This window comes from Leptidea sinapis, chromosome 38 (genome assembly GCF_905404315.1).
Source record: "Leptidea sinapis chromosome 38, ilLepSina1.1, whole genome shotgun sequence".
NCBI lineage: Eukaryota > Metazoa > Arthropoda > Insecta > Lepidoptera > Pieridae > Leptidea > Leptidea sinapis.
In genome coordinates this window covers 3,356,722-3,370,457 of record NC_066302.1, presented here as the reverse complement: position 1 = coordinate 3,370,457, position 13,736 = coordinate 3,356,722, and the positions used below count along the sequence as shown (strand labels likewise).

The 13,736-nt window shown below is 33.9% G+C and overlaps 1 protein-coding gene across 1 annotated transcript in view; it reads left to right on the top strand.

Annotated features, from left to right (window-relative positions):
* LOC126975984 (uncharacterized) overlaps positions 1 to 13,736 on the top strand; it is a 101,821-nt gene that overhangs the window by 65,730 nt on the left and 22,355 nt on the right. The window contains exon 3 of the mRNA XM_050824120.1: positions 9,840 to 9,957. Coding sequence (XP_050680077.1) covers positions 9,840 to 9,957 — 118 coding nt within the window. The remainder of the gene's footprint in view (positions 1 to 9,839; positions 9,958 to 13,736) is intronic.

Genomic DNA, 13,736 nt, shown 5'->3' with positions numbered 1-13,736 from the left:
TGTCAAGTTTGATGTCCAAGCTTCAAATTTATTGAATTGTATGTATTTAGTTTTTACTAAAATTTATGAACGATGGGGTACCTACTCGAAATCACCAGTGGACCTACCAGTGGCTTCCTGTGCACAGGAGCCTTCCTTTGCACAGGATGCCGGCTAGATTATCGGAACCACAACGGCGCCTATTTCTGCCGTGAAGCAGTAATGTGTAAATATTACTGTGTTTCGGACTGAAGGGCCTCGTAGCTAGTGAAATTACTGGGCAAATGAGACTTAACATCTTATGTCTGAAGGTGACGAGCGCAATTGTAGTGCCGCTCAGAATTGTTGGTTTTTCAAGAATCGTGAGTGGCACTGCATTGTAATGGGTCAATTACCATCAGCTGAACGTTCTGCTCGTCTCGTGCCTTATTTTCATAAAAAAATAAGTCTCTCGGGTTCCGTCTTGGTACAAATTAAATTTCTATATTTAATCCCAGAATTGAGGGATACCACTTAGAAATAACAAACTGTTTGTATGTAGGTATATATCATGCCAAGTAGTGCAGTGCTAATGATGATGTAATTTGCTAAGTTAGATATTTTCAATACTCTCTGTTTTTAATTAATGTATTACAAAAGTCTCGGACGAGTAAAAAAAGAAGGACTCCTCGCCGTGATATTAGCAATTGAAGCACCGTTATGCTAGTGTGTGTGCGGTTACGGGAGATACTAGTTAAACAATTTTTTCTCCCTGAAATAACCATATATGACCACAAATACTTATATAATATCGTTTTTACACTTTTTTCACAACGCACGACGGCATTTTTAAAATATTTTATTGAGACGTAAACTGATCTATCACAGACGGTGACAATTATCATAATGGTCGGCTATCGGCCTATAGTAGTGTAAGTGTGTGCGTGGGGCTATGTCTTTACACGATAATCGGCTTGTTTTGGCGCTACACTGTTATGTAAGGTGATACGGAGTCCTTATTTTTTTACTAGTCCGTGACAAAAGTACTAATATTTACTTAGCGTGACGTATCACCTGATGATGGCAGGAGACGGGATGGTATGACGTTCCCTGAAGTAGGTCCCCTGGGTGTATGTAGGATGCGACTTGTATAGACATCATGGCGCCCTCTTATAATTAACTACTTCGTCTTGCCATAAATACTTAAACAAAGAAAAAAATTTTAATTGCAAATAACATTTATTAGTCTTACGGTGTGTTAGTTTAATACATAAATATAAAACAATTTAGAATATAAAAAGCTTATGCGAAGTTGTCTTCATGGTTGCAATACAGTCCTTTAAATGTTGAGGCCAGTTATCAATAGAAGCACGCACTCTTTCCATGGGAATATTCTTCACTGCCAATCGTATGGATTATTTTTAATATCGCAAAATATTGTGCAATGTATTGGCACCAAAATAAGAAAACTTAATGAACAATCATATAAAAATGACAGATTCCAAATTTAAATGTAATATTTTGTTTATTTTTAATTGTAACAGTATTTATGGCCAGACTTAGTATAGTTAAGGCGGTAGGTATAGGGACGGAATTACTCTGGATCTGAATTAATATATTGATTATATATATATGTTCATTCCTATGGGGTGGATACGATGGGTCCTTGTTGTTCATCAGAACAAAAATTGGTGACTCTGACACGTACCTCTGTTAGTTTCATCATTACCTTACCTGCCGACTGCAACCTTAATAATATTTACTAATTATAATGAGATAGAACAGTAATAAATCATTTAAGTTTTAATTTTAATTAATTAATCTAACTTAGAATTCATTTGAATAAATCTCTCACTTATATGTCGCATAGATTCAGTAATCTTGAATTATTAAAGTAAACATTTATTGTGACATTTCTAAGCAAAAACTTTAGGCGAGTCAGCTCTTTAGAATTTCATATTTGTTATATTTCTCGTAAAACGTTTACAGACCCCAGCCTGACACGTACCCACTGCCAACTTCATTGCTTATGTAATTGGGCACAAAGTAGATGTTCCAGCGAAATTTTCTAAGTATATCATTTATTATAATTATTTTTTATAGAATATATTTCGAAATTCCGATTGTCTCGCATTGTGGTATAACTAATTCTTGTAGGCTTCATAAGATGCATAATAGCTTAAAGGTTAAATGTATACACTATTATAATAAAGTCCCAGCCACTTTTCAGGCATTCTCTATAAATAAATTTAAATGTTTTTTTAAGAAATGGCTCTGTCGTGAATCCAAATACTCCACAGCTGAATATCTTAGTGATCGGAAAGCTTGGGACTAGACTATAATTATTTTATAGCAATAGCAATGACAGTACAATATTGTAAATTTTTATCAAAAAGAGCGCAAGAAAAGGAAAGAAAAAGAAAAGGCAGAGTTTCTTGCGCCGCATCTTCTCTCTCAAAGCGCCATTTGTTTCCAAAGCGGTAGTAATATCTGTTATATTAGAAATGACATCAAAAATACTTCTAAAGGAATCAATTTTGAGAAAATAAATGCAATTTGCCTTTTTATGCCATTTGATTCACCAACTCAAAGGGCCACCGAATTAGTGACAAGTAGTTTAATAAGAGACGAGTCGAGAAGGACGTTCAGCTAATGGTAATTGAAACGCCCTACCCATTACAATGCAGTGCCGCTCAGGATTCTTGAAGAACCCAAAATTTCTGAGTGGCACTACAATTGCGCCTGTCACATTGAGACATAAGATGTTAAGTGTCATTTGCACAGTAATTTACGGCGCCCTTTAGACCACATTTACAGATTACTGCTTCACGGCAGAAATTGGCGCCGTTGTGGTACCCATAATCTAGCCGGCTTCCTGTACAAATGAGCCACTGGTTGTCTTTTCAATTTTGAAATTGTTGTTTGCGTAGAAGTTTACGACATACGCGTTTTAATCATGCATAAAAAATATTTGAATGTGTAATACGCGCACTAATCATATCAATTACTATTTCACCTATTAATTTTCTTGTTTGAGACGTTTTCCATGTTTGAAGTCGAAATAAAAATTAAGGGAGGCACTCCATACCTACATGTAACCAAATCTCAAAAAAATCTATTTAAGACCCTATTTTTTATAGCTCAAAAAAGAGTTTCCCCATACATACTGTGCACCCCTATTTAGCTTCTGCCTGCGACTTCGTCCGTGTGGAACTCGTTTAAATTTCGTAGCACCATACAAATCTCCACCCCCCTTTTCATTCCCTTAGGGAATGATTTTCGGGATAAAAACTATCATATGACCTTCCCGGGTCTCAAACTATCTAAATCGAGATTTCATCTAAATCGGTTCATACAAACTTTGCACCCCTTTTTAACCCCTTTAGGGCGAAAATTTTCAAAATGCTGAAAGTCGTTTTCTTGTATTGTAATAAGGAGTCCATACGCAATGTTTCAAGTCTCTTACTTAAAATTTTACTCCATCCCCATACAAACTTTCAACCCCCATTTTACCGCCTTAAGGGTGGAATTTTCAAAAATCCCTTCTTAGTATCCACTAACGTTATAACTTACGTTATGTAAACTACCTGTTGTAAAAAAATCAGCTTTCTAGGTTCAACGGTTTGGGCTGGGCGTTGATCTATGGGAGTGAGTCAGTCAGTCAGTCCAGTCAGTCAGGACTTTTACGTTTATACATTTAGACTAAACTGCACTCCATGAAGTAATCCCCATTAAAATTCGTTCATTAGTTTAGGAGTCCATCGCGGAAAAACAACGTGACACGTAATTTATATATATATAGATTGGCCTTGTGTATTATTTTACTATAAATAAAAAGTTGGTGAGTTGTCCTAAAACACAACTCTAATATTTTATTTTTGTTCATGTAGGTTAATTAAATTAAATTTATTGAATATATTTATAAGAAGAATTGTCATTTTGTATCATATAAAACGACTCAAATAATAATTCATGGTGTGTACTACAAGATACTTCCGCTTTTGCCTTGCACCAAATCCATGTTTTTGTAAGGCTAAGCGAGTTTTATTCGCACCAGCATCTGCTATCCGCTTTACATCTCTTTTTACGCTTAAAGCACTCGTAAGGATTCGAGACCATCGGAAGTAAAGGCTTGTGTGTTACATTTCAAACTTGTTTTTATACAAATGGTGGATATGGTTTTCGGGCGTTTTAATTTAAAAAATAATAAGGAGTTTTATTTATGATAAAAATGTTTGTTAAATAATTAATATGACTGCAATATTTATTTCCTGCGCTGCCCTCATCCCACGTATTTTGGCGATCTTGACTAGATTGTCGGTCCATCTTGTGGGGGACCTACCAACACTACGTCTTCCGATACATTGTCGCTATTCGAGGACATTACTGCCCCAACGGCCATCTGTCCGTCGAGATATGTGCCCTGCCCACTGCCACTTCTGTTTCGCAATCATTTGGGCTATGTCGGTAACTTTGGTTCTCCTGAGGATCTCTTCATTTCTTTTAATTACGAAGGACCGATCGTCGTGGAAATCTTTGGGGGAGGCCTTTGTCCAGCAGTGGACGTCTTCCGGCTGATGATGAATATTTATTTCAAACCTTTAATCTTCTTATTGTTCAGAAACAAGTTGTTTTAGTGGTATAACCATCTTTATTCGTCGTGTTTGCTTAAATGTCATTTATTGTGGCCGCATCGTGGCGAGGGTCGTTCCCTTCCCTAAAGTATGGTCGAAGGTGATGATGGTTGTTGCATGCGTCAAGCTCGTGAACAAACGCTATTTGTGGTGAATAAGTGATCCTGTAATGGAGATATCTGCTTCTTCTTCTGATAATTTTAAATAAGTGACTTAGAAATTGCTGCCACTCTTTTGAATCGATATTAACAGCTTCAAATAAATAAATTTATACAACGTTTCTACATAGTTAAAAATATCAAAAGAATTTCGAGTACATTAAAAATATAACAATATACTCACGATTACTAAATAAATTATGGATAATGCTAAGATTCTATAAACATGTGACATAATTTTTAGAATATATATATATAGTTTTATGATTTTATTGATTAATTCAGCGTTCTAGATTTCAAGAACGACAGGGACCGTACACTATCATTTGGAACATCACGCATGGAACATCCATTGCTTTCATCGCTTTCCCGAAATTGTAATGAGATTAACGGCCGTTCCCAATCCAATCTATAGGTAGAGATAAATTACTACCTTCTACTGTTAATTAGCTGTGAATAATCTGAAGCTGTCCCAATATAAGTCATTCTTATCGCAATTTCCATACAAACTTTATATCGCTGGTAAGCTATACGTCGTCCCATTGACAGACAGCGTGCACGGAGTTACCGTCGATTATAAGTTTATTGGGACAAAAAAGTCAACGATAGTTATGATTTTTATATAGACTCAATATTGGTAACGGCCGTAAGGCGATCATGACGATACCTGCCGAAGGACCTCACCGAATAGGTAACAATTAAATGTGAATACTTTTATGCAATAAACGACAAAGAAACCCTATTTGTATAATAATATATAAGTCATCTTAAGTATCGAGATGTTGCTTGGTAATAAATTTACCTGCACGGTGCATTTTATTGCTCACTTCCCTTACTTGCATTTTTCTTCAGAGTTTTTGACAGCACGCAGATTTATGGCCACGTTTTCATGGGAACTTAGTAATAAATTTTTAAATTTGCTTTGAAATTCAAACCAAGCAGAAAATGAGTTCTCCATTTCTTAAATTTAACATTATAACATACTAGCTGACCCGACAGGCGTTGTTCTGTAGATAGTAAAAAAATACTGTTTTATACAAATTTGCCAATAATATTTCAAATCATCAAGAATTATTTCGTAAAAAATGCTTGAATTCTCTCATAGAAAATATGTCCATACAAAACAAATATTGAAAATAAAAATAATTATGGGTCCCAAATCGAAATAAAAACTACCCTATCTCTCAAGTTGGACCAAACTGCACTCCATGAAGTAATCCCCATTAAAATCCATTCATTAGTTTAGGAGTCCATCGCGGACAAACAACGTGTCACGTAATTTATATATATTAAGATTAGTACGAATTTTAAGAATCTAATAGAAACCATACACATGCAACAACCTGCATAACTGTATATTTTTTAAGCCATTTAATTTTAATTTGAGTGTAATTTTGCTGTTTGAAACTCACATTAGAGTAATTTAAATAAAGCTATTAAAGTTAAAACAGAGTTGAAACAAAGCTAACATGGCTTTGTGAAAACAAAAATTCCTATCACGAGACAGTTCGGCTTAACGAAATTGTTTTGGTTGTAAAAACAAGAAGTTGTTCTTGTTTGCATGTTTATGTCTAATTAGCTGCATGCAATGTTGGGGACTACTTGGGTTGAATTTAAAAAATGACACACGACTGCCGGCGATTGCCAGAAGCTTTTTGTTGAGAATATTTTTGCTGCTTAAGGCGCGGACTGACTAGGATTCTAAACTCTACAACCAACCCTACAGTTTTTGTGTTGATCATGTGGCTAAGCTGCAAATGGGCATTTATTTTACTGATTTTCTTTTGTTTATTCAAAATTTATATATTAAATTGAAAATTGTTTGGTATAAGATTTAAAAAAGTACTTATTCTATTAAATTCTTTAAAAAATGAATGTTGTTATAGCTGAAAATTCGGAGATTTTTGACTGGAAAGTTTATTTTTGGGAAGCAACTTCCAAAATTTTTATTGGATATTTCAAATTATATATAAATATACTATTCGGTTTAAAATTTTCTTTAAGTCTTTCTTTATGCAATGTATTTTTTGCGTCGGAATATTTTCATTGCGTTATGTTGTAATCGACTCTCTAAGGAACCAATTTTTGTGGATATTGAGGTATGACCGCGCCTTAACATACCAATTTATATGAGTAAAGAACATGCCCATACGTATGACGTAGGCTGTACTTTTTCTTTATATTTAAACTAGCTTTTACCCGCGACTTCGTCCGCATGGAATAGATACTTTGGGCGGCATTTCTTAATTGTTAAGATACTTTAGCAAATAATACTTATATACTCTATTCTTTCCGCTGCTGGCGGCACTCTTCTACGATACAGAAGATATTCCTTGTCATTGTGGAAAGTCTCTTCTACTCATAGCATGTCCCTGCAATTTTTATAATCCTATTTAATCCCCATGTCGGTCCAAGTATCAAAAATGCTCGAACAAATGTTTAAAAATTTCTTATCAAGTGCCTAAGTACATAGTTTCATAGCTCAGGAAAGTAAGCCCCCAGATTTTTTTTTATTTTTTTTATTACATCGTTAGTTCGCCATTTGTTCTCTAAAAACATTTGTCTGTTCTCGATTTTTTTTTAAAAAAATGTTAGAATAGTTAAAACAACGCACGAGCCGAGCGTAGCGTGCCGCGGTAGCTTGACGCGGTAGCGGCCGGCGAGTTCCAGAACCGAACTAACTAGTAACAGAACTAAATAGTAGGCGTTTCCCCCCATTTTTAATTTATTGTTTTTAAATAAACAATAAAAGAATAAACAATTATTTATAGCGAACAATTAAGAACAAACTACGAACTAACGATATGCGATATTGAAAATTCAAAAATAGAAAAAAATTTTTTTTTGGGGGGCTAAGTTTGATGAGCCTAGTTTCATGGCTTTATGCTCGAAAATGACGAATTCTTATTCAAACTTTTATCCCATACTTCAGTTTATGAACCTTTTTACAAAAAATGGTAGCTTACCTAATGACCTTTGTAAATGTATTTTTGTACCAAATATCATTAAATCGTATTCGTAACGTTATTTGCACTACCATACGAATTTTCATCCCTACACAGGTCGAAATTTTAAAAATGCTAGACTAAATATTTATTTATTTCTTATCAAGTGCCTAAATACAAGGTTATATGGTGTCATCTTTGATAATGACAAACTTCCATCCCCGATTTCGACCCCTCCATTAAGTTTTTCGCAATGAAAGGTGAAAAAACAAACTTACATTCATATTTATAAGTAGGGATATTAATCAAGGTTACAGTTCCACACTTGACATTTGACAGGATATGAAGAGACTGTAACAAGCTATCGATTAAAGACATTATCTATCTCTCGTGGTATTATTTTTAAACGTAGTGCAATTGTGAATAAATAAATGTAATACATGATTTATACTAAGAAATCTTGTACTAAAGCCTTTTAGTGTTGCTGCTTGTTAATTTTGTTATGGTCACTCACTTACTGGGATATTAACACACAGATAAAATTTGAAAACAAAATTTTATAAACGCTGCGGGACTCTAACCCACGACCTCCCGCGTTCCGTGCGAGTGCTCTGCCAACTTAGCTATATAAGAGTGACGTATCGTCATAAAATCTTTGTTCAGCTTCTTCGTTCAACTGTTCTTGAAGCAACAACCGCATCGTTCATGAAATTTTGTTTTCAAATTTTATTTGTTGTTTCTTGTGTTTTCAGACAAACGTAATTATATTTTTCTTTATTAAAAGAAATTATTTTATAAAAGAAAATAATTCTAAGGGAATAATATCATTATATTATGTTTAATAAAACAAATAGAACAGTTGCACATACTTTTTAAAATTTTACTCATTCTATGCGTAGTTATTTTAGTAGACTTTGTTGAATTTAATTAAACATTTTGACACGTCGCTATTTATCAATGTTTTTTGGGTTTTCTATATATTTACGTTAATTTTCATGCTTTATTAGGTTGGCAACGCTTACCTGTATAGATATTAATGCCTGCCCAAAAATGACTCATACTCTAGTCTCAGGCTGTCCTTAAGTATTTCCGTTCTTGAGTAGTAGTAATACTGACGTCTGAGCTGTTTTTCAATAAAAAAAAATATTTAAAAAAACGCTTCAACAGTGGCTAGAAGTTTTTTATAATTATTGTCAATACATTAACTAATATATCTTATTATGATATATCTTAAATTTTAATCTATACTAACCACTTGTTTTAGAAATCAAGTCCTTTATACCAGTGGGAGGCTCCTTTGCACAGGATACCGACTAGATTATGGATACCACAGCGGCGACTATTTCTGCCGTGCAGCAGTAATGTATAAGCATTACTGTGTTTCGGTCTGAAAGGCGCCGTAGCTAGAGAAATTACTGGGCAAATGAGACTTTAACATCTTATGTCTCAAGGTGACGAGCGCAGTTGTAGTGCCATTCAGAATTTAAGGGTTTTTTCAAGAATCCTGAGCGGCACTGCATTGAAATGGGCAGGGCGTATTAGTTATTTTATCCTTTAGTTCGCGGAAAGGGACTAATGTGCCAGAAACTAACACCTTAAGACTATTTTTTTGATCAATTCCCAAATGATAAATATAAATACCACTAAGAAAACCTTACAAATATTTTTCTACTTAGTTGGTGTAGTTAAGGACGACCCCTATAGCCCAGTTGTTAGAGACCCTGCCTACTGAGCTAGAGGTCCCGGGTTCGAATCCCGTCTGGTGCTAAATCTGAATGTTTGTTTCCGAGTCATGGATGTTTATATGTATTTATGTATGTTTAAGTAAGTATATAGTATTAAATATATCGTTGTCTAATACCCATAGTACAGCCTATGCCTAGTTTGGGGCAAGATAATTTGTGTAAAAGTGTGTCAATATTTATTATTATACTTAATATTAAATACAAAACAGAAATGGACTTTGCACAAGAACACGCCAAACTCTGATAAAAACTTGTAAAGACGGAAATTGTATACACTCAGAAGATTTGCTTCAATATAGATTAACATATCAATGGTTTTCCGCAGTAGCGAAATCGTGGGAGCAGCTGTTACTCTCGCCGCTTCCTGCAGCAATGTGTTTACAAAGTTTCTTTTTGCAGTACCGGAGACCAACTTCCGGCTTATCCAGAACAAGAGTGACGATGACACGGTGAATGTCATCTGTGCAGCGGACGGAGCCTTTCCTGCGCCAAACCTTACACTGGCCACGCCTGAAAGGTAAATTCAAACAATCGATAATTATTTATATCATATACTAGCTGTTACCCGTGACTTCGTCCGTATTTACCTTAGTAACCATATTAATTGCTGCCTTGACATGTATATAATATACGAAACAATCGTATTATATCTCTCATAGTTAACCAGTTCTCCAGTGGGAGCCTCCATTGCACAGGATGCCGGCTAGATTATGAGTACCACAATGGCGCATTTTTCTACCATGAAGCAGTAATGTGTTAACATTATTGTGTTTTGGTCAGAATCGCTAATTAAATTACAGGGAAATGAGACTCAAGGTGACGAGCGTATTTGTAGTGCCGCTCAGAATTTTTGGGTTTTTCAAGAATCATGAGCGGCACTGCAATGTAGTGGGCATGGCGTAGGAATTACAATCCGCTCGTCTCGTCCCTAATTTTCATAAAAAAAATATTACTACCTTTTTGAACCGACTTCAAAAAAGGAGCAGGTTACTGTGTTTTCTTTGTTTGTTAGCCCTTAATTCCATCCTTTATCATTACAAGATTAACATTTTGGATAATTTTCAGACTTAATTTTCATATTACTTAATTTGAACCCTACTGTAAGCTTATGTAATAATACGTAATCATCTTCAATAGTGAATTTAATAATGCATAATTGCCAAACGGGGGATATTGGTGAAATTCCTTCATAAGGTATGCTTTATGGTCCTAATTGCAAGAACAAAGAACAATTTACTGGTCTCGTATTAATTACTGGACATGTAAGTGCGTACAGCTTGCAACATATTGCAAGAGATCATCTTTGGAGATAAGTTGCACAAGGATACATTACAGTTTTAATTTGTATTTATTTTCGACACCTCAAGTCGATGTCCTAATATGCAATTATTAGGGTAAAGCAAGTTTTCAGCTATAAAGTAGTCCCTGTAGATGCAGCCACAACCTGAGACTTGAACACGATATGCCAAGATTTAAATAAAACACTTTGAAAGGATTAAAACGAGTGTTATTGTAACGATGAGTTTACATTAGATTTGACACTTAGACAGCAAATACTAACTCCGAGGCAATAAATAAATAATAACTTCATAATGACAACTAAAACAAATACTATCTTTGACTCATTTCACCTGCAGTCCGTGTCAGTGAAAACGAGATCTGGAAAGGTCTTGAAACGTCGGGTTAACTAAAATAAAAAAAGTAATTTTTTCGCAAAAATCTAATGTAAAACACGTTTAATTTTTGTTTTAATCCTTCAAAAGTGTTTTAATTAAATGTGCTCTGTAACTCCAACGGTTGGCTCAGTTGGTAAGAGCGCTCGGACGGAACCCAAGAGGTCGCGGGTTCGTAAAAAGAAAGGACAAAAATGTTTCATACATTTTTGTCCAAAGTTGTTGGTCAATCTATCTAAACACTAACGCCCTCTGTGGAAATACGAAGCTAATAAGTCCGTACTCAAATTACGGCCGTCATTTAGGTCTAAAGGCACGGGAGTTTTTCTTTAAATAATAAAAGAAAATGCTAAAAAAAATACAGTATATATATATATAATTCTATAATATATGTATATATATAATTCTATATATATATATATATATATATATTTCTATAATGTAATTCTTGATGATGATATATATATATATATATATCATCATCAAGAATTACATTGTTAAGGTTTGCAGCAGGTGGTTCGAATCCATTCTGATATCTAGCCCAAGATTAATGTCATAATATTGATATGAGGTGTGCACATGTACGGAGTGTATGATATCCAGTTAGACACATACAATCATAATTTTCACATTTTTCACATTTCTTTTAACTAATATCTAATATATAAAATTCTCATGTCGCGGTGTTTGTAGTTAAACTCCTTCGAAACGGCTTGACCGATTCTCATGAAGTTTTGAGTGCATATTGGGTAGGTCTGAGAATCGGACATCTGTTTTTCATCCCCCTAATTGTTAAGGGTGGTTACCACACACATTTTTTTTTAATTTTTTTGACATTTTTTTCAGATTTGTTTGATTATGAGTCAACAGTTACTTTTGCATCGCGATTTTAATATCGGCAATACAACGTTTTCTGGGTCAGCTAATGGTATAATATTGTTTAGCTCTGGTATGGCGTGATTGTATCCTGGCGCTCAGAATAGACACAATATTACTAACTTCTATGCCAAACACATTCAAATCATTAAAAATCATACTCTGTGTATACTTCGATTAGTAAAACACAGAAAAATAAGGTACTTTTTGTAATTCTCGGATATCTCTTGAACCCCAGGAATTACAGCGGTGCTTCCATAGAACGAAATTAGGTACTTAAAATAAACTTTTCACTGATAAAGGTTCCATTATTGTTGAGTATGTTTGCCCACTTTGCCGATTCTCTTTTTAGTTTGGACTAATTAACTTATTAACTAACACAATATAAAGATAAGTAAAAAGTTCTTATAACGTGAGAATATTTTAAATTGTGTAATATTCTAAAATGCGTAATATGAATGAAACGCAGTTCTATAGCAATGGTTTAAAATTTTTGAACATTCAATTAATAATCTCATGTATGTTCGAGTTCGATGTTTATTCGTATGGAAAACAAATATTTGGTATAAATTGGAATGTTATAATTTAGTATACAGGCTCTAAATGAATGAGTTATTTAATTTACAAACAAGTTCACGTGAATATTTTTATTTTATTTACGTTTCAGCTTTTGTATATAGCCTAAACATAACTTACATAGGGTACTAGTATAACAATGACTGTAATCTTATATATATACAAAAAAAGAATTGCTGTTCCTTAGTCTCGCTAAAACTCGAGAACGGCTGGACCGATTTGGCTAATTTTGGTCTTGAATTATTTGTGGAAGTCCATGGAAGGTTCGAATAAATATGAAAATTCACGGAAAAAAATAAATACAATCAAAAAGTTTGTTCTTCTTTTGATGTGTCCCCCGTCGTTCAGAAATCAAATTTAAAGTATAGTTTAAAATAAATAACTAATTAGAATCTATAATATATCTTTTTACCTCTCAGGAGTTAAAAAATAATCTTAATTTTAACTAATAGTTGGCAGATTAACTACGGGTGTTAACTATCTATCAGAATATTTTTATGTACATTGATAAATCTTAAGTTTTGTCACAAATTAAATTTATGGACCATTAGAATCCATCTTCTATGTCGATGGATACTTTAGACAATGAGTGCATCCTTCCATCTTTGTGAGTGACGATTACCGCCACGTGCGAGAACTTTATTTACTTCGGTTATCCATTGGGATGGTGACGTTTCAATTCTTAAAAAACATTATTTTATTTATTATATTCAGAGCAACGTCTGTCGGGTCAGCTAGTTTTTAATATTTAATCACTTTTATAATGCGTAACGTCAAGAATTTGTTGAACAGAAGATCGGACACACTAAATGAGAAAATGGATATAGCTGATCCTACAGTCTATGATGCCTCGGAATATAAATAAAGTGATAATTTTATATTTTGTCCCTATGTAAAGAAGATAGAATGAATGAATGAGAAACTAAAAGAAACTACCACACTGAGTACAAGAAGTGCGACGGTGCATATGAATAAAAGCGTAGTGTCAGTGGACAAGTAAATGAAGAATTCAACAATCCGTGTATTTTAAATAAATATTTAGTATAAACATATAAAGAATGTTGATATACAGAAGTGAACATGCAATATAAATATTTTGAACAGTAACTCTAAACACACCAGAATGCTTAATTTTTAATTTGTTACCTGTACATTTGTTAAGTTTAATCTC